This window comes from Ursus americanus, chromosome 14, assembly GCF_024610735.1.
Source record: "Ursus americanus isolate L20-20 chromosome 14, mUrsAme1.1.p, whole genome shotgun sequence".
NCBI classification, from domain to species: Eukaryota; Metazoa; Chordata; class Mammalia; order Carnivora; family Ursidae; genus Ursus; species Ursus americanus.
The window spans coordinates 64,758,570-64,784,746 of record NC_142140.1 but is presented as its reverse complement, the minus strand read 5'-3'; the positions used below and the strand labels follow the sequence as shown (position 1 = coordinate 64,784,746).

The following is a 26,177-nucleotide window of genomic DNA, read 5'->3' as shown; positions in this document are numbered from 1 at the left end:
GACCTTTTAAAAAGGAAAGATTTTAATTTTAAAAGAATGATCATAATATAATCTGTTTAAAGAATAAGGCTGCAAATTGTATCCCTGATATGAAAATTACCTACAATATAATTTTTAAGTAGATTATAAGACATATATGTACCATAATCACGTATGCAGTATGATCCCACTTAATACATCTTTATTTTATTTTATCTATGCATATTGGGATTATGGACATTTTTTCTCTCTGCTTAACTGTGGTTGTTTTCCTACAATGAATACATCCCTATTTTGTACTGGAATAATGTGTTTCAGTGTTGCGGGGGTGGGCACTGGGCCAACGGTGGAGGCTCAATGGAGACTCTCCTCTCACCTTGGCGCTGCTCCCCAAGCCCAGACACCAAGGGTGAGCCTTGGCAGTGACCCAGGGGGACAAAGTGGAGGGCTCCTGTGGTAACAAATGAGGAAAAGCAGATAAGGCCCTGACAGCAATGCGTCGCTGAGAATCGGATCACTGGGTTACCACAGGTATGTGTAGAAGAGTTTGCCAAATCGAATATAGCTCGTGGGAACGGACTTTGAGGCCCCACCAGGCACTGTCAAAGATCACCTTCCCAGCATACTAGAAAGCATTCTCTGCCGGCAGATTGGTTCCTGTCAAATTATTTATAGGAGATTGGTTCACATACTCAAAATGATATGAATACTTCTAATTATATCCAAACATGCCAAATGTCAGAACAAATTATGCCGAGGGTCATGTTGCCAAATGTCCTGCCCTAACAAAGAGGAGAGAGCCGCGGCGTCAGCACACTGGTGCCTATATAAGCACGGGGACCCTGCCTGCCTTATCTCCACCAAGAACCCAGAGGTGAGTGATGGGGACCTTGAGGCTTGAAGGACCCCCAGGGACAGGAAGAGCTGACCCCATGGGCCACCTCTGAGCATGAAATTGTCCCTCCCCAGTCTGATTTTTATTTTCGGAGAGCCGAGCTTTAGAGCAGGGCAATTATAATTCTGTAACTGTTTTACTGGAATGTCGAAGCTTCACTAATAAGGGACCTGTCGTTTTACAGTGTCAGCCACTTCTGAACCTGCGTTTCATCTGGAACTCCCGAGGTAAGCCCCCGCTTTCTGGGCGGGTGGATGACACAGGGCATTCAGGCTAACGAAGCCGGGAACAACTCTTAATTGAACACCATTTCCATGTTCCCGCTCTTGCCTAAGCAGGAGGTGCTTCCGAATGACTGCTTATAAATGAGAGGGAAATGCTGCTGCAGAATGCCTTCTCCTCTACACTCCCCTCACCTGAGCTCCAGGGTTGAAGGACCATTTGGGACAGAATGTATTCAGACAGGACCTGTCCAGGGGCAACAGACTATTCCATGCCAACCTCCCTCTCCTGCAAAGCACTGACCCTTAGACATCTTCCAGATATTTTTTAAACACCCCAGAAAAATCCTTATCAAAAAATGAAAAGACAAACATCTTGTGACAACCATAATGTTTTAGCTACTTTTGATGATTCATTGTTATTTGTTTTTAAAAAGACTGATTATTGCTCATCTAAAAAGTCCCCAGTGGTACACCCACAGAGTGCTAAATACCGTGCCTAATTTAGGAGAGGTCCTGAACATTCCCCAAGTAATTTACACCTGAAAGGAAAGACTCAACCAAGCTAAGAGGCCAACACTGCAGAGGCGTATCTATCAACCAGAGGACAACGGTTTACATGTGATGAACCCTTACATTTCTCTTTTCTTTTTATTGATGGAAAGAAAAGAAGCCTGGGGAATGTATGTGGGAAGAAGGGCCTTCTTCATGCTGAAGCTCTCATTTCTCTGTGGTTAGATCTGTTACCTGGCAGTTGAAATCTCTCATGCAAAAAAAGAAAGTGTCAAAAGAGATTTTGGAATTAAGGCAACACTGTCTCTTGGTAACAAGCCAAATGACAAAACCACGTAGTACTAAGAATTTTTTATGAGGTTCTTTTAACAACCCACTGAGAGATTTAATACTAAATATTAACATAAAGTAGATATTAAAAATAACACAAGCCTTGGGGCACCTGGGTGGCTCAGCCTCTTGATTCGGCTCAGGTCATGATCTCAGGGTTGTGAGAGAGATCCCCGCATAGGGCTCTGTGCTCGGCGGGGATTCTGCTTGAGATTCTCTCTCTCCCTCTGCTCCCCACCCCCAAATAAATAAATCTTTAAAAAAATAATAATAATACGAGCCTTAAGAGAAAAAAAAAATGGCCACCAATAAAGGTAAAGCAAGTTTTTGAAAGCTTTGGAAACATCGACCTTGCTTTGCACAAGACAAACCTTCTCTCCTAATGATATGGCTGTCCTGGTATATGGCAGATGCAAACATCATGCAGAAGGAAAAGTAGGGATTAAAGGAAGACAGCTGCTAGAGAACAATCCACCAGCTGTAGATATTGTTACAGTGGAAATCCACTGTAGGCACTCTGGCCTCAGCTGAGGACCAAGATATGTGATCCCAGAAGGAAATCTGCAAAGTACTAAGAATGAAGCCTCCAGTCACAACCTCATGCCCAACCAGTCCTTTGGCCTGTGTGAGAACACCGGTCAAGGACAGCCTGGGGGAGAACTGACAGCCTGAGCGATGGGGGGATGGGGGCGCAACGCCTCTTTCATGACTCATCCTAGCTCACAGGTATAACTTCTGGTTGCTATTTCCCCCTCTGCCCCAGTTCTTCCCCAAGGCAGAATCCTCTGCTAAACAAACCGCAGCCATGAGTGCGAGCTCGGACGCTGAGATGGCGGTTTTTGGCGAAGCTGCTCCCTTCCTCCGAAAATCAGAAAAGGAACGGATCGAGGCCCAAAACAAGCCCTTCGATGCTAAAACATCGGTCTTTGTCGCGGAGCCCAAGGCCTCCTATGTGAAGAGCACCATACAGAGCAAGGAAGGAGGGAAAGTAACAGTGAAGACAGAAGGTGGAGCAGTAAGTAAACACACAGGGAGAAAGCATTCCCAGTCGTCTTTCTCGGTCTCCTCATCAAGGTGAAGCTCTTCTTGCTGGGAAGCTCTAAGTTTCCTGCCATTCCAGACACTCTTCTGGTCCTTTTTGGATGCCCGATTTGGATGGCAAAGGAGGTTCCAGCAGTCACCTCGGGTTCCCCCTTCCTGGCTACCCATAGGACTTCAACACACTAGAGTCAGCTGCCACCATATCCCTCAACTCCCCACTTCCCACTCTAAACCCCCAAACTTGGGGGAAACAGAAGGCAGCTTCTCCTGTCAGGAAACTACTGTTATTTGCTTAGCTAAATAATGTATTAGCATCCCCATTACTTCCCCCCAGACTGAAGTTTCTTGTAATGAATGGCCAAGAAAAACAAAGATATAAACTGATAAATAAACCTGGGACAGGGGAATGTGGGAAGAAAAAAAAATCTTTAAAAAAAGGTAGTATCCTAGTTCATCACAGGAGATGGATTTTCTTAGCATCAGACTCTGAAACAAATATAATTCCATGCCTTTATTTAAAGAATACTAAATAAATGAAAAGTGTCAGTAATTATAGTTTTATAAGCAAACCAAACAGACAAACCAACCTTACGTCCCATAATTAATACAATGTGGTCTCTCACTTTACTTGCCAGACTCTAACTGTCAGGGAGGACCAAGTCTTCCCCATGAACCCTCCGAAATACGACAAGATCGAGGACATGGCCATGATGACCCATCTGCACGAGCCCGGAGTGCTGTACAACCTCAAAGAGCGTTACGCAGCCTGGATGATCTACGTGAGCGCCCTTCAGCATCTCCCTACTCCGTCTATCTCTCTGAGTCAGGACAAGATCCACATGTTGCATTTTCTGATTTTCTCAGACCTACTCGGGCCTCTTCTGCGTCACCGTGAACCCCTACAAGTGGCTGCCGGTGTACAACGCAGAGGTGGTGGCCGCCTACCGAGGCAAGAAGCGCCAGGAGGCCCCGCCCCACATCTTCTCCATCTCCGACAACGCCTACCAGTTCATGCTGACGGGTGAGTGAATGACGCACCTGTTTCTGTGCAGAAATGCAGAAACAGAACCTTTAACAAACAGGCTGTCTGGGCCCTGATTGTAATAATAAACTGCAGCTACATGGGGCTTCACTGTGTTTGAGGAACTTCCAGAGCTACAGTATCACATACCCCATTTTAGAGAGAGGAAAGAGAACTGGCTGAGCTCACTGACCTGCCCAAGCTAACCCAGCCAGTAAGCGGAAGTCAGGCAGAAACAATCAGCCGGCCTCTGTAAACGCGTCTGCCGCTTTCCCGTAGGTTTTCATTTCTGATTTCAACAGAAGAACAGTTCAAATCAATTATTTTAAAAATAAGCACATCCACGGCAATCAAGGAAAATAGTGACCAGCTACAGCTGGAAAGCTTTGTGAATTCTCATCTTAATTGTTAAAGGACACAGCCAATAGCGCCAGCCTTTGGGACAGAACAGGTGGAAAGAGCGAGCTACCACTTTCTTCTCGATGATTCTGAAGCATTTTCCTATTAGACTGGAAGAAAATAAAAATAACTCTTCCTCTGAAAATATTTTTGAAATCAAAGTCTGTTTTTCCTGTCTTATCAAAGCATAAACAAACAGCTTTGATATGCATTACAGGCCCAAGTGCAGCATTAAAACCTTTTATCTTCACACACCAAATGTACTGCCTTTGGAAATACTCTAAATTCCAGAGTTTCCTGTTGTTCCATAGGGTTTGGAAACTGAGAGGCTTTTGTTCTTTTTTGCTTTTTGTTTGTTTTGCAGCACTTGTTTTTTAAGTTGTCTGTTAAAGGAGAAGAAAGACAAGAAACAAATAAAATAGGAATCTCCCATTACAAATTGGCCAGCAATTCCACAAGGATTTCATGCCAGTAAACTGTCCTTTGGTCGTCAGCAGAAGCTAGCTACCTTCCAGAAATGATCCAAAGCCTGGCTCATTTTGGAGGGTTTAATACTCAGCAGCTGCACTTACTCTGCCATGCACACCACCAACCCCTACACCAAGGTCTCCACTCCCCAAGCTTTGGGGCTGCTCCAAATTCAAGATCACTTAAGGCTCCCAAACGTGATTTGCATATAAAACCATGCTGAACTGTGGCATCTGACCTGGTTCATGTTGTTTTTGCTTTGCCAAAAGAGACTAGAACTTTGTTTTCTTATCAGTGCTCCCAAGAGATGTGATAACGATCTCTCATAATTTTTCTGCTACTGGAAAAAAAATCAATTTGTGTATGTTCTAAAATCTATATCTACTGCTCTGAGTAGAACTCTGAAGTCCTCCAAAGTCTATATCCACATCAAAATAACATCCAGATTTGTATCTATTTCTCTGATTTTTAGATTTGAGAATTCACTCAAATAGAATTGGAGATTTGACATATCAGAAAATTGGTATGAATCCAAAATATCTGTCATACAACTAGTGATAATGTCTGTTTTTATTATTTAGAAATGTATATAAAATTTAAAGGAACATAAGACTAAATGAACACATTTACAATTTCAGATCCCTTCCCTATTTAGTGTTACCAGCACTCAAATTAGTCATATCAAGAACTGGGAGGAAGCCAGGTAGCGGAAAAATATATAAAGTAGAAGTCAGAAGACCCAAATATCTTTGACCTTAACAAGCTATGTAATTATTACTCCAAAAGTCACTGATTCCTCTCTGAGCCTCAGCTTCTTCATCTGTTTGTTAAATCAAAGAGCAGGCCTCGTTAACTTCTAAGATCCCTCGTGACTTCAAAATTCTATAATTCTTACTGAAGTATTGGTAGATGACATTATAGGTTGCCTGGGATTTTCTTTAAAATAATCCAGGGAGAATGAGACGGGAGTATAGAGGATATAAAATTGGCCAAGTGATAATAATTGTCGAAGCTGCATGATGGGGACATGGGGAGCTCTCTATGTTATTGTCTCTACTTGGTATGCGTTTGAAATTTATCATCACAAAGTCTTTAAAAATTTATAAGATACAAAAGGAAACAGATGAAAGCTTACCTCTCATCATCACAAATTTTACTCCAAGAACCAAGTGCTCTTTGGGGACTAACCACAAAACCAAAATCATAGGTGACAACTTCAAAATGTTAAAAGAACAAGCTGTGTTTGATCTAAACTGACTCAATATTCTTTACATTGAATGTTCTTTTCCTTTTTTAACTGATGGTCCTGATTTCTCTTTCACAGATCGTGAGAACCAGTCCATCCTGATCACGTACGTTATTCTTCCCTTCTCTGGTTTTGATGGTCTTAGATACAGACAACGTGAGCTGAAGTAGTTCTCATTTCTTCTCTGGTTTGACAGTGGAGAATCTGGTGCGGGGAAGACCGTGAACACCAAGCGTGTCATCCAGTACTTTGCGACAATTGCAGTCACTGGGGAGAAGAAGAAGGAGGAAGCTACTTCTGGCAAAATGCGGGTGGGTCTGGGGTCCGACTTAAGACTCTCAGGGCTCTCAGGAAGTCTGGAGCCCCAGAGGTGAGGACCGCTCTTGCCTTTGCAGGGGACCCTTGAAGATCAAATCATCAGTGCCAACCCGCTCCTGGAGGCCTTTGGCAACGCCAAGACCGTGAGGAATGACAACTCCTCTCGCTTTGTAAGTCTCCTGGTCACAGAGGGGTCTTTGCAGCCCTTTAACATACCAGAGAAAGCATGTCTGAACTGTCGTTTCAATTGCATCCTTCTGTGTGCTTCAGCTTTTTAATACTAAATAGTCTTTCTCTTTCCAAGGGTAAATTCATTAGAATCCACTTTGGTACTACAGGGAAACTGGCTTCTGCAGATATTGAAACATGTGAGTAACAGACCACCAAAAATCAAGAGAGACGAGTGATTTCATGGCAGGATATTCAGGAACACTTGGTATGTGCTGAGCCTGCTGCCAGTGTTGCCCAAGAGCTAATGCCAGACTTATCCATAAATCCACTGGGTGTGCTCCGTCAATCTCAATGTAGACTGATGGTTCTGGAGCACATTCTGAAATTCCTGCCACAGAAGCAACTCTGATATTTTTTTCCAGGGCAAACACTAGGGCTACTTCTGGGTTCCTATGAGTTACTTATAGGTTTATAGTACTTCTCTGTGATTTGCTCTTCATCTGAGCTTTAGCAGGTGTTTCTAAGTAACCGCTCACCACGAAGTCTCAGGTGATATAAGGAAGGAGGAGATATTACAGACTGATTATAATCCGGAGGTCATGGGTCCCCATATTAAAAATTTATTTTTACTAGAGCAGATAGGCTTCAGCCTCTACTCGTAGATGGTAAGAAACTTGGGCAGTTGCCATATGTATTTGGAATTCTTATAGGCAGCACCAAGAGGATGAATCATCAGGTAGAAATCTTAATGGAGTCTAATGTAATGCTCCCAGTTTTAGCAAAGACACTGAAGTTCATTTAATATTTCAGCAGCATCAGCGAGCAGGGGTGTCTCAGTCGGTTGAGCGTCTAACTGTTGATTTGGGCTCAGGTCATGATCTCAGGGTCGTAAGATCAAGCCCTGCAACAGGCTCTGCACTGAATCTGGAACCTGCTTAAGATTCTCTCACTCTGCCCCTCCCCCCACCTCACCCCTTTCCCTCCCTCTCACTCTCTCCCCTCTAAAAAAAAAATATATATATATATATATATGTATATATATTTTTTAGGAACATTGATTCTTTTTCTAATTTAATATCCATTTCTATTTCCAGATCTTCTAGAAAAGTCTAGGGTTACTTTCCAGCTGAAGGCAGAAAGAAGCTACCATATTTTTTATCAGATCACTTCCAATAAGAAGCCAGATCTGATTGGTAAGGAAGAACTTAAATTCACGGATGAACATTAATATTTTTATTAACAATTTCTAACGTAAAATATATACCCTGAATTCTATGTCCCCAGAAATGCTCCTGATCACCACCAACCCATATGACTATGCCTTCGTCAGTCAAGGGGAGATCACCGTCCCCAGCATTGATGACCAAGAAGAGCTGATGGCCACAGATGTAAGTCACACACACACACACACACACACACACACAGAGTAAAAAAAAATCCATTATGTGCAGGAACAGCCCACTGTAAGTGCAGTTACCTTAGCATACAGTATAAATTCTCCAAAATAAGTTAGTCTCTTCTGCTCTAGCTTTTGTCCTGTCATTTCTCCTGGCAGAGTGCCATTGACATCCTGGGCTTCACTCCTGAAGAGAAAGTCTCCATCTACAAGCTCACAGGGGCCGTGATGCATTATGGGAACATGAAGTTCAAGCAGAAGCAGCGGGAGGAGCAGGCTGAGCCAGATGGCACCGAAGGTACCAGATGAACCTCCTTCTGGGTCTGAATAAAGAATATGGCAGGAAAAAAAAGTCTATTCTAAACTCACATCTCCATTATAGCTGAACTACTGAAGGGCATATACATATTTACACACACTGCACCCTCTCCTCACCCCCTTTCCTCCCTCATGTGTCCATATCTCCATCATTTCTAAACAGTCCAAGTAAGTTAAGATGAACCGTAATAGGTGCTTATAAAGACATATCTAAAAAGCACAACCGGGGCCAGATCATGAGAGAGAGAAAGAGACGGCACAGTGCTCCAGCTCTGCCATGGCAATGGTGGCTATGTACATGAGACAACTTGGCCTATTAGCGTACTTCAGCACTAGCAAGGTAAACTAGTGGCTGTGGAGACAGGATCTGCCCAACACAGAGCTGGGGGCAAAGGATGTCCCTAGACATCTGTGCACATCCCTAGACATCTGTGCACATGTGTGCGTTGTCTATATATAAGCCCGGAGGCACTCTAGGCAGTCAGATAAAAAAAGAACTGAGAAAGAAAAATCATGTATTCTGTGTGTAGAACATAAAGGACCTACCAAGGAAGCTAAAGATGTCTGCTCCTTGAAGCCTTTCCTGACCCGCGCCCCCCCGCCCAAGATCTGACACATTCTCTCCCTCCTCTAAACTTTTCAGCAGTTACTGTGGTACCTGACCTGTGGCATTTACGTTATGGTGCTTGCTAGAATTTCAGAAAGACTCCGTAGGGGGCTCACAGTGAAATTTAATACCCACATTTTCAGATAATGAAACTGAACAAGTGGGTTTAAATTGGGAGGGCAAAACTGAAATAAGGATCCAAATATTGGGACTTTTATCTCTCCCTAACAGCAAATATTAAGATGTATTTATCTTTTCCCTCCAACCACACCTAATGCGTCTGCCTTAAGAGCAGGCACTATGGCCTTTGCCTTACATCATGTTGCCACAAACACTGGACATCTGTTAATTGTTGATGAATTTCTCAAAAGCTACTTGCAATAAATCCCCAAAGACCAGTATAACTATTTATTAGCAAGTAGGTGCTCTGATGTACACGGGAACCTCATCTGACCTTCTACAGAATTACTAAAAGCTTTTTATTTAAATAATAAAGAAAATGGATTGGAGAAAAATAGAAAATTAGGTTAAAGGGGATATCCACCATTAAACATTTCTTGAATTGTGTCTCTGCAGTTGCTGACAAGGCGGCCTATCTCCAGAACCTGAACTCTGCTGACCTGCTCAAAGCCCTCTGCTACCCCAGGGTCAAGGTCGGCAACGAGTACGTCACCAAAGGCCAGACGGTGCAGCAGGTGAGTGCACAACCTCAGTGAATGACCCCCATCCCAGGCCTTCAGAGCATGTCTTTAGTAGCACCAACAATCACTACTCTGTCCACGAAGGTGTACAACGCGGTGGGCGCTCTGGCCAAGGCCGTCTACGAGAAGATGTTTCTGTGGATGGTCGCCCGCATCAACCAGCAGCTGGACACCAAGCAGCCCAGACAGTACTTCATCGGGGTCTTGGACATCGCCGGCTTTGAGATCTTTGATGTGAGTTGTCATCATTTTAACAAAAAGTGAGAGAAAAACAATGTGGGCTCTGATATCCGAGGCACCCCTGTCCGTGTACGGGGCCCTCCTCCAACACGGCAGCTGGAACAGGAGTCACCCCCACAGACCAAGGCAGTAACAGAAATGTAATGACACCCATAACTGGCATCTGTGGAGGAGTCAGGGTATTTCTGGCACTCCACGAAGCACTTCAAAATGTTACCTCATTTAATCTCCAAAACAACCCATGAAAGGGTAACGAATATTACTACCAATTACATGTGGAGAAACAGAGATTTAAGAAAATGAAACCCCTTCCTAAAAATCCCACAGCCATTTAAGGCAAAGCCAGGACAAGAACCGAGATGTGCAGACAGGGCATCTCCCATGGAGGAGAAAGCACACAGTCTCTCCTGTTCCAGGTTCATCTGACACGTACTATTTCAGCTCTGGGGTATCAGCTGCATTATGTGTAAAATGTGGGTGTAAATTATTACAAAGACTCTTTCAGATCATCAATTACGACACAATATCAGGTCCCTACTTTCACAGACCTGGCAAAGGGAATCTGCCAGATGTTTGATATGAAGAGGAGAAAAACATGCCTATTATTCCGCTTTGTACATCAACTAAAAGGTCTTAGGGTAAGCTTTCCTTATCAGGTAACAGCCAAGAATGAAAATGTAAAATTTATCCTGATTTGGAGAGTGGAGTGGTAAAAGAAGTAAAGCTTTCCAATAAATTACTTTCACCCTCGAACTCAAACCATAACTCATAGGACCGCGGTTGTACTTTTCATATGCTTTTGCTATGCAATCTTAGACCTAGGGAGAAGTAGATCCCACCAGAAATCTTGCTGTATAATTGACACCTGTGCCTTTAAATAATCCCCAGAATTCATGATAAAAGCTCATGTCAAAAAAAAAAAAAAAATGATTGTTTTTTTTCCTTGGGACTTCTGAAAGAACAAGTAGTTTGAATTTTATTTCATTACTGTATTCCATATTTTTTTAATAAAAGAATTTTTCAGTAATGAATTTTACTGCTAAAAATCCATTTCATGTTGAAAATTTTGTTTCATTTAGTTCAACAGCTTCGAGCAGCTGTGCATCAACTTCACCAACGAGAAGCTGCAACAGTTCTTCAACCACCACATGTTCGTGCTGGAGCAGGAGGAGTACAAGAAGGAGGGCATCGAGTGGACGTTCATCGACTTCGGGATGGACCTGGCCGCCTGCATCGAGCTCATCGAGAAGGTCTGTTAGGCCTTCTTATTTGTTTTGTTAAGTAGCCTCCATGGGAGCTTGGGGCCTGAACTTAACAATCCTGAGATCAAAACCTGAGCTGAGATCGAGTCGGGCACTTACCCGACTGAGCCATCCCAGCACCCTGGTCTGTCTGACTTCTAAAGAAAGGTGGGCTGCGAGGATAACCTTCCCAAGTGTCTGAAGCAATTCTAGTAAGTATCACAGTGATCTTAGACAGACGGATATTAGAACAAACAGAATTACTGTTTAGAACTAACTTCCTCCTTTCAACTTTTACATAAGAAGTATCAGAGTGTTTAGTTTCATTCTGTTCTAACCAGTTTTGTTCTAATAGCAACTCAAAGCTGATTTTAAAGCAGCACTGAAAACTCCATTGGGACGATCTGCTCCACCAGCAGAACTACCTCACTAGTTCTGAATCTATCTCCATTATGATCCAAGACACCGGCAACATAACTAAGTCTTTTTTCTAGATAAAAATTAGTACACACATAACCCAGATAGGGCCTCTATGAAAGATAATCTGTTTGGAAGTCAAGAAGTCTAATTGTTTACACTTTTCCATAATCCAACTTTAAGGAGATTGAATTAAAAAGGTTTGGATTATTTATACTACTAAACTACTGCATATAAAGTAGACATTACTCTAAGTAAGTCCTTTTCATAACAAAATAAAACACTGACAGTAGATTAATTCATTAAATAGGCAAAAAGTGTGGTAATACAGAACATTTTAACAAACTGCGCACGTATGCTATGTTGACTGACATCTGGAGTTTGTATTCCACTATTCTTCTAACTGAAAGTGTTGCTATGGATTGAAGATGACAAGAAATGGTGGGAAAGTCACTCCAGTGATAACAAAAGGATTTCTTTGTGAGCTATGACCCTGGTTTATTTTATATATATATATTTGGCAATTCTGATAATTCAATCAGATACAGCCACCATGTCTGCATCTTTTGGGAAAGATGGGTTGACACTAACATCCACCTTTCTAAATTCAGCCACTGGGCATCTTCTCCATCCTGGAAGAGGAGTGCATGTTCCCCAAGGCCACAGACACCTCCTTCAAGAACAAGCTGTATGACCAGCATCTGGGCAAGTCGGCCAACTTCCAGAAGCCCAAGGTGGTCAAAGGCAAGGCCGAGGCTCACTTCTCTCTGATCCACTACGCCGGCACCGTGGACTACAACATTGGTGGCTGGCTGGACAAGAACAAGGACCCCCTGAATGACACTGTGGTTGGGCTGTACCAGAAGTCCGCGATGAAGACTCTGGCAAGTCTCTTTTCAACCTACGCTAGTGCTGAAGCAGGTACTTTCTGTGCCCTCGATCTAAATCAAGCCCATTCCCACCAAATGTTCATATAACATTCCAGGCTCTAGATTCTGCTCTAACTGATGGGTTTTGGGTTTTTTTTTCTACTTCAGACAGTGGCGCAAAGAAAGGTGCTAAGAAGAAGGGTTCTTCGTTTCAGACTGTGTCAGCCCTTTTCAGGGTAAAGTACAAATTTCACCCAACAACTCTATTCTGTTTCCCTGAATTATCATAACTATAGGGCTTAGGATAAACTAGGAGGGAATGGAATGTTCAAATACTCACTCTTATCATGATAGAGCCAATGTAACACTTCTTCTACAGGGTCAGATGCTCTCCCCATTATTCCGCATTACGATCATCTGACATTACGACCATCTGATGTGTTCAGGAATGCCAGAACAGCCTTAGAAGCTTTCTCATTATGTAATCAGGCTGGTTTTTAAAGAAGCATACCTGAACTTCAAAGCTGTCCCTGAGGAAAGCTGTTATCTTTATTCCACTAATGTTGCCCTTTGAGCATGCTCCTGAGATCCTCTCTGACAATGAACCAGAGACACACTCTTTAGCACATCCTTCCCTCAATACACATCTTTCTCTGAGGTGGATTTAACTTTTTGGAATGGCTGAACCATCTAAAGCCAAGCCTAGTGATTTAGATGGATGATTAAGCTAGAAAACATCTCTTAAGTTTAAAATAACAAATAATTTTACTACATATAACGTGACTTTGTTAGGCAGCTTAACAACTGACTCTTCCAAAGGGAAGTGTGTGAAACATCTGGACTCGTGGCTGCTTTGTCAGAATCTGAATGGCTAAGTCTCATTCCTTTTAAAACTAAAGGATATAACCCATGACTGAAACAGGAAAACTGGCCTGTTCTTTTTCTTTCTCGCTACCAATTTGCATTATCTCACCAAGTACACTCTTGCTTCATCAACTTAACCTTGTATATGTCTTCGAGATTAGAAGCCCACAGTACTTATTTTGTTTCCTAATAGTTAACTGAGATATGAAAAAAAAAAAAAAAAGCAACTCTGCCTTCTCAAAGACTATACCTAAGAAATACTGAGAAATATTTACATGTGAGTTTTCTATAGTTGAGTAAAACAACATCACCGGTCATAAACAACTACTCTATTTCTGGAATAATGCCCCCCAGATGCTTCGGGCTGTGGATCATTCCCTGGCCCCCAAGATCCACCCACACAAGATTATATAGTCGTGTGATTTTAGACTCTTCAAAAAAAAAAAAAAAGTACAAACAAGAAGTCACAGGTTCCAAGGATAATAATAAGCTCAAGGAAGGAACGGGAAAGGTGGGTTACTGGGAACCTAGGTTCCCAGTGTAAATTACAACTGTGAAGATTACTAGCACTGAGACAGATGGAAGAGGCCTTAGAGGTAATCTCAACTCTTTCCAGATTAAGGCCCAGAGAGATGAATGAGATTTTAGAGTCAAGCAGCTCATCAGCGGCAGAATGAGACCACAGTCTTCTGTCTACTGATTCCCAGTGGAGAACAATTCCTGAGCATCAAGGCCACAGGATTTACAGTTTGTTTATAGAACAGATCCTAGGTGTTATAAATGAATACCTTGGAGAGTTGCATTTCTTCCAAGAACTTTGGCCTTGTGCTTATTTGGCAGGCTAGAACGCTGGAGACCTTAAAAATACAGAGCAATTGAAGCCTTGGATGCTGATACCTAACAGTTAAAGGAGTGCCTAGGTTCACTCCAAATAACTACAAAAAAAGCAATCTGAGATACAACTTTCTCATCAAGTCCCTTCTGTCTGGTTTTCCAGGAGAATTTGAATAAGCTGATGACCAACCTGAGGAGCACTCACCCCCACTTTGTACGGTGCATCATCCCCAATGAAACCAAGACTCCAGGTAAGACCCATCTGATACCCAAACAACTCCAGGCTGTTTGCTTGAGACCATGAAGTAAGGCATGCGTATTCTGCCTTTTAGGGGCCATGGAGCATGAACTTGTCCTGCACCAGCTGCGGTGTAACGGGGTGCTGGAGGGGATCCGCATCTGCAGGAAGGGGTTCCCAAGCAGGATCCTTTATGGGGATTTTAAACAAAGGCCAGTCTCTCTTTGTTGTATTTCGCTGAATGTTGTGAACATTTTATCATCTTAATTGTTGTCCTCTGTTCGTTGTATTTCATGTGCCCTGCTTAGTAAATACTGTAAAATTAAGAAGTCAAATAATACTGTCTGGTGGTAGTAAAACAGGATAACAGTTCGAAGAGGTGGTATTTCTTACAAACAGGAAAGGACACATGCATTAGACTACAGAAAAATCACCCTGTTTTACTATCTGAACTTAAAGGACAGCTGGATTTTCTAATTTTACTTTTTCTCTCAGATTTTTGGGGTCATTTGGTTTCCCCATATAATACCTCCCTAATCATTCTTTTCTTTGTTTGAACAGATACAAAGTTCTGAATGCAAGTGCTATTCCAGAAGGACAGTTCATTGACAGCAAGAAGGCCTCTGAGAAACTTCTTGCCTCTATTGATATTGATCACACCCAGTATAAATTTGGACATACCAAGGTATAACTGTCATTTATTCCTACCTGATCCATCCCTTCTGCCACTTCTGTGTCTCCTGTACCACGGGGAAGACTAGGGATTCTCCTTCTCTCCAGGTTTTCTTCAAAGCTGGCCTTCTGGGTCTCCTGGAAGAAATGAGAGATGAAAAGTTGGCCCAGATTATAACAAGAACTCAAGCCGTCTGCAGGGGATTCCTAATGAGGGTCGAATATCAGAAGATGTTGCAAAGGAGGTAACAACAGTGCAGATTATACGAATTATAAGGTCCCTTTGGGACTATCACTCGGCCTTTCTCATTTATTAACTTTCATTTTGTGGCTAATACATGCTTCTCGTGTGGTTCAGAATTCACTCCTACAACACAACCGCCTTTGCTTAACCCCTCACACTTGGAATCCCTCCAATTTCTCCCTATCCATCCACCTCGCACAGAGCTGCCAGAATAATCTGCAATAAGCACAGTTTTCATCATGCCGTGCCTCAGTCTGTGGCTCCCCCTGGCCTCCCATGACAAATCCGTGTTGCCCTGCGTAGCTGTCAAGGCTCTCTGTATTCCCCCAGAACATCTGTCATTCCCAACCACGCAGCCTTTTCCAGCGAGCCTAAACAATTTGCTTATCTTCTGTTTTCATGTTTGCCCTAGCCTTTCCCCCCTCATCCTAATTTACCTATTTATCCATTCAGAACTTGCACTTCTCCTCTCTCCGGTGAGCCTCTTCCAGCTCTATCTACTCAGCACGGCTGCACTCCCTGCTCCCCCCACACACTCTTTGCATTCATTTTGCTGCTCTGTGCTTATTTGGATTTGCACTGTAAGTGCTCCCAAGTCCTTCCATGTGTCTGTATTATGGCTTGTGTCAGGTGTTTGCCTTCTCAGAGTCATGGTTCTTGTAATTTGGACCCATACAGAAACAGAATTTACATTTTATTAAGCTTGAAAAGGCATACAGCAAACCTTGCTAGTCTAGTGCTACGGTTTGCAGAAGGGGCATCTTTTATTACTATTTAAAAATTGTACTTAAAAAACAAATTTGGGTGCTCAATGTATGATAAATCACCTGCAGATATGAACAATCTAATTAAGCAAATAAGAATGAGGCATTTCAAAGAATTTGAGGAAAGCCAGTACATTATCTGAAAAAGCTAACAAAAGTTTACGAGTGGATAATTCACTGGTAATCAAAATAAGAGGAAAGGCTTTAAGAAAGACGTGCTAAATCCTAAATTCCTCAAGTGGGGCAACTCAGAAAGCACCCAATGTCATCTCACAGCTCACTCTGTAGGTCAACGGCCCAGCAGCACAACCAAATCACAAACGCCACGTCCGCTCCCAAATCACTAATACTGTAATATCTCAAGTGATCTTAAATTGGTATGTGTTTCTCACAGGTGCCAAGTATTCCCGCTCTAAGGTCTACTCTTTTGCTAGCGTGGTAAGGCTCTCGAGAACTCCACATGAGCAGTATACATTAGCAAACTGGTTACACTGAGCACTACTATGAGTGTGTCTACGTCTGTATGAAGCCCGCATTTAACATACACAAAATCTGCTATATCATTTACACCTGGGGGACTATCACCTAGGGGAACTTGTGTGTAAAATAAATTACTGACAACAAAAACACTGCCCCTAATGAATCAATCTACACTGGTATTTTTATGTCATTTCAGAGAAGCCGTTTTCTGCATCCAGTACAACATCCGCGCGTTCATGAACGTCAAGCACTGGCCCTGGATGAAACTCTTCTTCAGAATCAAGCCACTCCTCAAGAGCGCGGAGACCGAGAAGGAGATGGCCACCATGAAGGAAGAGTTTCAGAAGACCAAAGATGAGCTCGCCAAGTCAGAGGCGAAAAGGAAGGAACTGGAGGAAAAAATGGTCACTCTCTTAAAAGAGAAAAATGACCTGCAGCTCCAGGTTCAATCCGTGAGTATTCTGTATTCTGAATGCAACATGTTACTGAAGCGTTTCTGGAAGGCGTACATACTTCGGATTTACAAATAGCCTTGTCTTGAAAAAGAAAAAGCTCAAATTACTTTTTTTAGTATTTCACTTATCTTTCAGTAGTCCTATGAGGAAGATATGCACAATGACTTCCGAATTACAAATGGAAAAGGGAGGACTGAAGAACATATTGAATAATATCACAAATCTAGCAGCCATGAAGGAAGCAGTTTAAAGGCGAGGCCCCAGACTGCAGTCACATCTTACCCGTTTGCCTTGCATGCTTCATCCCAGCCTTACAAGGATCGTCCTATTCCCTGAACACAAGTCTAAGATTGTATTGAAATTAAAGACCATTATATTCTTTTTTAATCCAATTAGCCAACATATAGTATCTCATTAGTCTGAGGTAGAGTTCAGGGCTTCACCAGTTGCATATAACACCCAGTGCTCATCACATCATGTGTCCTCTTTAATGCCCGTCACCCAGTTACCCCATCCCTCCCCCCCTCCCCTCCAGCAACCCTGTTTTTTTCCTATAGTTAAGAATCTCTCATGGTTTGTCCCCCTCTCTGATTTCTTCCCATTCAGTTTTCCCTCCCTTCCTTTTGATCCTCTGCACTGTTTTTTATATTCCACATATGAGCAAAACCATATAATAACTGTCTTTCTCTGACGGACTTATTTCACTCAGCATAATACCCTCCGGTTCCATCCACATAGATGTAAATGGTAAAATTTCATTCTTTCTGATGGCTGAGTAATATTCCACTACATATATACCACATCTTCTTTATCCATTCATCTGTCAAATGGACATCTCAGCTCTTTCTACAGTTTGGCTATTGTGGACATTGCTGCTATAAACACTGGGATGCAGGTGCCCCTTATTCTTATTTCTCTCCATCCCTAACCCCTGAGATTTAGCTCAATAAATCTGTTTGCAGTTATGTGAACTGAACAATCAGAGTGTAAGGTAGACCCAAGTTCCTGCTGTGATTCTTCCTTTGACAGACATCCCAAGTTCATAAGGCTTCTGTTTACTAGCTCAGGAAGAAATCGTAATCAGGGTGGGAGATAGTCTGGACCAGGGCTCTGGCCAAGCATAACCTCCCATCTCCATGGTCCAAAAGCCCACCAGTGTCGTGAAGAAACCTGTGAAAAGGATAGTTTTCCTAAAATCTTTAAACTATTTTCAACTTGCCCTTCTGATACCTTCACTAACGTGAAGGTTACATTTTCCCAAAAACAGGACCAAGAGCCGCTTCAGTCTAGCGTCTCTTCACAGTTCTTATCATCAGTCAGTGAGTAAACATTTACTTAATACATCACTATTAAAAACAAAAGCAAAGGAACCCTGGGAAGTCCCCTATTATCATCCATTTAAGCATTTAAAAAACATAAGCTACGAACAAAACAAACATTGAGTGAGAAGTTAAAGAAATTCCCCAGGCCAGAGTAATCTAATAAGGCTAAGCTGATTTTTATTTGAGTTCTTCAGTCACTCATAAAAACTGTATGTAGCTATGTAATGCCTCAAAATTACACATTTTTATATATTCTAAAATTCATGTTGAGACTAACAGGTGATCCTTAAAACGCAAATGAAAACTGTGGACACTTACAGCACTGTTGTGGACTATCAGGAAGGTTGTGAGCATATAACAAATGGTGCATGGAAATGTATTCACAGGCATAAAACTATTTAAGTTCTTTTTCTTTTCCTTTTTAAATTCAGTCTAACAACTAGTTGCTTAAGGTGAACAGGGAATGATCAAAACCAAATCTAACCAATCTAAGTCAAAATCTTTGGGGATGCCTGGGTGGCTCAGTCGGTTAAGCGTCTGCCTTTGGCTCAGGTCATGATCTCAGGGTCCTGGGATTGAGACCCGTGTCGGGCTCCCTGCTCGGTGGGGAGCCTGCTTCTCCCTCTGCCTGCCACTCCCCCTGCTTGTGCGCTCTCACTCTCTCTCTGACAAACAAATAAATAAAATCTTAAAAAAAAAATCTTTGACTATCACAGCTGAAATGTTCCCTAGCAATCATTTATCCCCCTCCCCAACTACATATGAGAAAACTGAGGATAAAGGCATAAAGTAATTTGCCTACATTCATCCATATGGAGACAAAACTGAGACAAGACCTCAGGCTTCCGATGGCCTATCACTCTTCTAGACATTACTTTGTAGTCAATTGCTTCAATCCAATCATTTTTCAGATTAATTTGCTTCTAAGTCTATAGTCTCACTTTTAATTAGCTCCATTTCTCCAGGCCATGTAATAATGTTCAATTAAGTTTAATTTATATTCATACTGAAAAAGTCACCAGAAGTCAGCAAACACTACTATTTTGTGCAAAGAACAAGTTCAAAATCGTAACAAGCTCTCTAAAGACCTTAACGAATCTCTCCACAGGAAGCTGACGCTTTGGCTGATGCAGAGGAAAGGTGTGAGCAACTGATTAAAAACAAAATCCAGCTGGAGGCCAAGATCAAGGAGGTGACTGAGAGAGCAGAGGATGAGGAGGAGATCAACGCCGAGCTGACAGCCAAGAAGAGAAAACTAGAGGATGAGTGTTCAGAGCTCAAGAAAGACATTGACGACCTTGAGCTGACCCTGGCCAAGGTTGAAAAGGAGAAGCATGCCACAGAGAACAAGGTATGAATCCTATTCTGTTCTACCATACAGAGGTTCTGCCACCCTACTAAGATGCTTTAGAGCAGATACCATTTCTCCTTCTAATTTTTCAAGGTGAAAAACCTCACGGAAGAGATGGCAGGCCTGGACGAAACCATCGCAAAGCTGACCAAGGAGAAGAAGGCCCTCCAAGAGGCCCACCAGCAGACCCTGGATGACCTGCAGGCAGAAGAGGACAAAGTCAACACCCTGACCAAAGCTAAAATCAAGCTAGAGCAGCAAGTGGATGATGTGTGTTTTTTATATCCATTTGAAGGATTTTTTTTAAATACACTTTCAATGTTTAACATATTTTCCTTTCTCATTAGCTTGAAGGGTCTCTAGAGCAAGAAAAGAAACTTCGAATGGATCTAGAAAGAGCAAAGAGGAAACTAGAGGGTGACCTAAAACTGGCCCAGGAATCCACGATGGATGTAGAAAATGACAAGCAGCAACTTGATGAGAAACTCAAAAAGTAGGAACTCCAGAAAAAAATTCCATGTGATATCATCTTTCAGTTCATGAGTACTAATATGTCCTGTTCTTCTGTCTACAGGAAAGAATTTGAAATCAGCAATCTGCTAAGCAAAATTGAAGACGAGCAGGCAGTAGAAATTCAACTACAAAAGAAGATCAAAGAGCTGCAGGTGAACCATCTCATGTTCATTTTTTTTCTGTACCCCAAAAACCCTGAGATTGAGATGAGTTTATGTTAACGTTGATGTGTCCCTCCTAGGCCCGCATCGAGGAGCTGGAGGAGGAAATCGAGGCAGAGCGGGCCTCCCGGGCCAAAGCAGAGAAGCAGAGCTCTGACCTCTCCCGGGAACTGGAGGAGATCAGCGAGCGCCTGGAGGAAGCCGGCGGGGCCACTTCCGCCCAGATTGAGATGAACAAGAAGCGCGAGGCTGAGTTCCAGAAAATGCGCAGAGACCTGGAGGAGGCCACCCTGCAGCACGAAGCCATGGCGGCCACCCTGAGGAAGAAGCACGCAGACAGTGTGGCCGAGCTCGGGGAGCAGATCGACAACCTGCAGAGGGTCAAGCAGAAGCTGGAGAAGGAGAAGAGCGAGCTGAAGATGGAGATCGATGACCTCGCCAGTAACGCAGAGGCCATTTCCAAAGCCAAGGTACCCAATACCATCTCTCAATGATGGTAACTAAGAACCTGATGGAACATTCATTGTTCTGTCAGTAAACATTGTCTGCTGGCAGTTTATAGCACTAATCTAATATTCCCTATTCTAATATATTCCATTCTACTTCATTTTTGTTAGTGCTTGCTTATGACCTATTAAGACTATTTCAAAGCTCACTTTAAGCAACTGTCAGTATCATTAGAAAAAATGACGGGCTCCAACAATGGCCACTTCAGGGACATTCCACACTTACCATGCTTGAATCTTAGCCAGTCCCATTAAGTTGGTGCCATAACTTTCTACACACGCTTGAATTTATTCACTCTAAAAATACTTGAAGACTCAAGTTTTAACTTTTTTTACTGCATTCAGTGTCTCATCTTTCACTGCCACATGTCCTGTAGGGGAACCTTGAAAAGATGTGTCGCACTCTAGAAGATCAGGTGAGTGAACTTAAGACCAAGGAAGAGGAGCAGCAGCGGCTGATCAACGACCTTACGGCTCAGAGAGCGCGTCTGCAGACAGAAGCAGGTAAGGACCTTTCCCTGGGCCCTGAAACTACATGCTGGATAAAAGGGATTCCAGAGGTTCTGGAGAAACAGGAATACTCCCTCCCATTTTAGAGGGAAATAAACTGGTGGAATCTGCTGAGCAGGTCAGAAAGAATGCAAAGCAAGCATCAGCAGAATAGTTTACTTGCTACACTTCCATGGCATTTCTGCTTTTTACCTCCTGTTCTAATCAGTTCTATACTCATATTTAGAAACAGATAAAATATATATTTGATATATATGTATATAAATATATTGGTATACATACATTTGAAAGCTTAAGCTTATTTTTATGCCATTAACCAATTCATTTACTCTTAGGTGAATATTCCCGACAACTAGATGAGAAAGATGCTTTAGTCTCTCAGCTTTCAAGAAGCAAACAAGCATCTACACAGCAGATCGAGGAGCTGAAACGTCAGCTAGAAGAAGAAACTAAAGTGAGTTTTACCAAAGATCTTCTTGGCTGAGCAAATCTAAGCATGTTCAGTTAGGTTCTACTCTGGATATGTAAATTATGTATCACTGAATAAATGAATTTAAGTCACTGAACTAGTCTTTCCACAGGCCAAGAACGCCCTGGCCCACGCCCTGCAGTCCTCCCGCCACGACTGTGACCTGTTGCGGGAACAGTATGAGGAGGAGCAGGAGGGCAAGGCCGAGCTGCAGAGGGCGCTGTCCAAGGCCAACAGTGAGGTGGCCCAGTGGAGGACCAAATACGAGACGGACGCCATCCAGCGCACAGAGGAGCTAGAGGAGGCCAAGTACGTGCTGTGAACCCTGGGGGAGGAAAAGGACATGGTTTCCTAGCTGCACAACTCAGCAACACCCAGAAACACTATGATGATGATGTTGATGGTGGTAACATAACAGTGATAGCAGACACTAATTATACTGAACGCACACTATGTGTCAAGTACTATATATACACATTAGCTCATTTAGTTTTCGTAGCAACAACCATGTTTTATCCCTCTGTTACAGATGAGGAAACAGGCTGTGAGAGGCTAACCAACTAACCCAAGGGCACATGATTAATAAACAGTACAGCTAGGATTAGAACCAGATCTTCTGATTCCAGAGCCCACCTTCTTAAGTACTGCAGTAGGAAGACAGAGCTCTTTAAACTCATGCTGGAGGCCACCAAATTGTATATAATGTCTAGGGTTGGTCTAAACAAAATAAAGCCTTAGTCTGTGTATAGACCAAAGAGGCCCTTCAAGTAGATCTTCCTGGGCTTCAGGGCAAAAGGCTTTTCTGTACCATAAGGATGTAGAGTTGGCACACAATGGGGAATGAAGAATGTAGGCGATTCAGAAGGAAAAAAGAAAACCTGCCTTCCTTAAACTGTCCTGATTTATCCATCAATTTCTTTCTCTAGTGAGAACTCCCAAATATATATTAAAAGAAACTATTTTTCTCTAGGGAAAAAATACATAAAATGAAATGGGAAGTCTGAGAAAGCAAATGAATATGATCAGTACGTTTTTGCCCAATAAAATACCTAGTTAGCCTCAAATCCTTTTTGGAATGAGATGAGATATATAAATCAATCAATAAAACTGTCCTGAATAATCATTTTCTGCAACCAGACTCAATCAGAAGTCCTGAAAACCCTGAATTACTTACGTAGTAAGACACATACAATGAAGCACTAAGAGCAGCCTATAAGAACTGAATCCAGGTACTCACGATTTTGGACCTTTCCATACAAGACCGATGGAGAAAGCAGTTCTGGCTGCCACAGTCTGGATAACCATATGTTATCTGCCATTATAGAAACAGGACTGTCAAAGGACGTTATTGCTTGCCCCTGTTCCAGACCACTCTCCTTAACTGCCTGGCTAACGTTTCAGGAAGAAGCTGGCCCAGCGTCTGCAAGAAGCTGAAGAGCACATAGAAGCCGTGAACGCCAAATGTGCTTCTCTAGAAAAGACAAAGCAGCGGCTCCAGAATGAAGTGGAGGATCTCATGCTGGATGTGGAGAGAACCAACGCGGCCTGCGCTGCCCTGGACAAGAAGCAGAGAAACTTCGACAAGGTGGCCCAACCTGCTTCAACTTTGTCAATGTTTACTTGGTCTCCCTTTTTCCTTGCAGCGGCTGACAATTCGCTGCTTTTCAGGTCCTGGCGGAGTGGAAACAGAAGTATGAGGAAACTCAGGCTGAACTTGAGGCCTCCCAGAAGGAGGCCCGTGCTCTCAGCACTGAGCTGTTCAAGGTCAAGAATGCCTACGAGGAATCCCTGGATCAAGTGGAAACCCTAAGGCGAGAGAACAAGAACTTGCAGCGTGAGTGCTCTTGAACTTCCATACCTCCAAGAGCCCTGGGAAGACCCTTCCATGTTGCATGAGACCAACCACTCCTCCCTTGTCTGTTCACCCACAGAGGAGATTTCTGACCTCACCGAACAGATTGCTGAGGGAGGGAAGCAAATCCATGAATTGGAGAAAATAAAGAAGCAAGTGGAACAAGAGAAATGTGACATTCAGGCTGCCTTAGAGGAAGCAGAGGTACATATAATGTTGTGCGGGAAAATCAAAGACATGGGTGAAAACTTGTCTGTGGATTGTATACGAACTTGTGGATGAACTTGTACAGCCTTTATGAAGGACAATTTGGCAACAGTTATCAAAAGCCTTAAAAATGTAATACTATGACCCATCAATTGTATAAGAATCTACCTCAAGAAAATTATCTTAAATGGAGGTAAATCTTTAAGCACAAAGATATCCAATCCAAAGACAAGATGAAGTTAACTATGGAACATTCATATGACGCAGTTATATACAACCATTAAATATAATTAATATGGGGAAATATTTACGGTACACAATAATTTTAAAGGAAAAACACATGTGACTATACACTATAATTTCATCACGCAAAAGTATATATAAATAGGAAAAAAAGACTAGGAAAATGTACCACATTAAAATGGTCATCTTTGGGTAGGGGGCACAATAGGAGGTTTTTCTTTGTTTTTATATATTGCCCTATGTTCTACAGTGAACATATATTTTGTAATCAGAAAAATATTATTAAATTGAGAATTTCTACAAACACAGAAACATTTTAATGTATAAAACAGATTGAGAGTTCGTGTTTACTACATGAGTTTAACTATAAGTTCTGTTAGTACTCACATGAATAATACATAGCACTTCATACTTTATAAAGCACCTTTATCACAGAGCTGCCCTAGATAATCTATGACGGAATAAACAAACAAACAAACAAAAACGATTACCTAGCAGGCTTCTGTAACTGTTGTATTGAATTCTGTAAAATCAGAAAACTGATGTTAGTAAGAGTTTGGCTCACAAGGGAATACACTCCAAATACTCAAGTTATTTTCCATTACTAATTGATCGCTGTTTTGTTAAGGCATCTCTTGAACATGAAGAGGGAAAGATCCTGCGCATCCAGCTGGAGTTGAACCAAGTCAAGTCTGAAGTCGACAGGAAACTTGCTGAGAAGGATGAAGAAATTGATCAGCTAAAGAGAAACCACATCAGGGTCGTGGAGTCGATGCAGAGTACCCTGGATGCTGAGATCAGGAGCAGGAATGATGCCATCAGAGTCAAGAAGAAGATGGAGGGAGACCTCAATGAGATGGAAATCCAGCTGAACCACGCCAACCGCCAGGCTGCAGAGGCCCTGAGGAACTACAGGAACACCCAAGGCATCTTGAAGGTAGACAGGTCCACATAAACAGCTAAGTCAGGGAAGTGACCCGTGCTCCATTCAGCAAAACATCTTTGTGCTAAACAACCCAGTTTTTTCTTTTAACAAATTATACAGCTCACAGTATGGAGACAGCTAAATTAAATACGCACAGAATATATTTTTACAGAAATGCTATACGAAAGAACAAACAGAAGCCCAGAGATAAGCTTTGATATGAGAGAAAGTACAAGACTTTGGTACCAATAAGCCTGAGGCTGAGTCTCAGCTGTTACTTACTTACTGGTTGCCTGATTTTAGGCAAATGATTAACCTCTCAGAAACTCTGCTGCTGCTTCTACCAAATAAGAATGAAATTACCCACTTCGTAGGGTTCCTGTGAGAACCAAATGAGATAACAGATGTCAAGTACTAGGGAGAGCATATGGAAAATGCTCTATAAGTGACAGACATTAGTTACTCGCACATGAAAAAATAACCAGCTAATGGCATAAATAGAATGAGACTCTGTCTCCTGATCATTCTTGCTCACCTAAGCTGGTGACATCACCATTTCCACACTCATTCAAATGACAGGCCTGTCACTTCCTGCTCCTGGCGCCAGTACATTCTTCCAGTTCTCCTCCTGGGATGTTCACATCCTCTTCAGAGTGTCTAAGGATTTCTTTTTTTTTTAAACAGGACACCCAGCTCCACCTGGATGACGCCCTCCGCGGCCAGGAGGACCTGAAGGAGCAGCTGGCCATGGTGGAGCGCAGAGCCAACCTGCTGCAGGCCGAGGTCGAGGAGCTGCGGGCCACTCTGGAGCAGACGGAGAGGAGCAGGAAAATCGCAGAACAGGAGCTCCTGGATGCCAGTGAGCGCGTCCAGCTCCTGCACACCCAGGTAAGACCTCCACATCAGACAAATGCTGGAGTATTGTTAAGTGATGGATCAGAATGATAGTATGGAAATACTCCATTTTTATAAATACATGTATTAAAAAAAAAAGGATGGGGGGATATGCTCTAAAATATTAACTGCAGTTATCTTGGAATGATGGGATTGGAGGCAATTTTTTGGTGTCTGTTCCTATATATCTTTTTTAAGGTTTTCTACCCAAAAAAGGAGAGAGTTTTATTTAAAAATAAGGTTCGACTCATTAGATTTTGAAAACCATGATGTAGAATAAAC

At 42.5% G+C, this 26,177-nt stretch overlaps 1 protein-coding gene across 1 annotated transcript in view; it reads left to right on the top strand.

Moving 5' to 3' along the window:
* Positions 1-1,058: 1,058 nt before the first annotated feature.
* Positions 1,059-26,177, top strand: part of LOC123792086 (myosin-8) — a 28,672-nt gene continuing 3,553 nt past the window's right edge. Inside the window, exons 1-34 of the mRNA XM_045797238.2 lie at positions 1,059-1,101; positions 2,702-2,953; positions 3,615-3,758; positions 3,844-4,000; positions 6,192-6,219; positions 6,310-6,424; positions 6,509-6,601; positions 6,736-6,799; positions 7,697-7,795; positions 7,887-7,990; positions 8,158-8,296; positions 9,500-9,618; positions 9,709-9,858; positions 10,944-11,114; positions 12,134-12,443; positions 12,560-12,627; positions 14,253-14,340; positions 14,422-14,539; positions 14,889-15,012; positions 15,108-15,244; positions 16,684-16,939; positions 19,373-19,615; positions 19,709-19,885; positions 19,963-20,108; positions 20,190-20,280; positions 20,370-20,759; positions 21,173-21,299; positions 21,641-21,759; positions 21,887-22,083; positions 23,176-23,359; positions 23,443-23,608; positions 23,706-23,830; positions 24,705-25,013; positions 25,686-25,889. Of these exons, the coding sequence (XP_045653194.2) occupies positions 2,744-2,953; positions 3,615-3,758; positions 3,844-4,000; positions 6,192-6,219; positions 6,310-6,424; positions 6,509-6,601; positions 6,736-6,799; positions 7,697-7,795; positions 7,887-7,990; positions 8,158-8,296; positions 9,500-9,618; positions 9,709-9,858; positions 10,944-11,114; positions 12,134-12,443; positions 12,560-12,627; positions 14,253-14,340; positions 14,422-14,539; positions 14,889-15,012; positions 15,108-15,244; positions 16,684-16,939; positions 19,373-19,615; positions 19,709-19,885; positions 19,963-20,108; positions 20,190-20,280; positions 20,370-20,759; positions 21,173-21,299; positions 21,641-21,759; positions 21,887-22,083; positions 23,176-23,359; positions 23,443-23,608; positions 23,706-23,830; positions 24,705-25,013; positions 25,686-25,889 (5,172 nt within the window). The 5' untranslated portion in view covers positions 1,059-1,101; positions 2,702-2,743. The remainder of the gene's footprint in view (positions 1,102-2,701; positions 2,954-3,614; positions 3,759-3,843; positions 4,001-6,191; positions 6,220-6,309; positions 6,425-6,508; positions 6,602-6,735; positions 6,800-7,696; positions 7,796-7,886; positions 7,991-8,157; positions 8,297-9,499; positions 9,619-9,708; positions 9,859-10,943; positions 11,115-12,133; positions 12,444-12,559; positions 12,628-14,252; positions 14,341-14,421; positions 14,540-14,888; positions 15,013-15,107; positions 15,245-16,683; positions 16,940-19,372; positions 19,616-19,708; positions 19,886-19,962; positions 20,109-20,189; positions 20,281-20,369; positions 20,760-21,172; positions 21,300-21,640; positions 21,760-21,886; positions 22,084-23,175; positions 23,360-23,442; positions 23,609-23,705; positions 23,831-24,704; positions 25,014-25,685; positions 25,890-26,177) is intronic.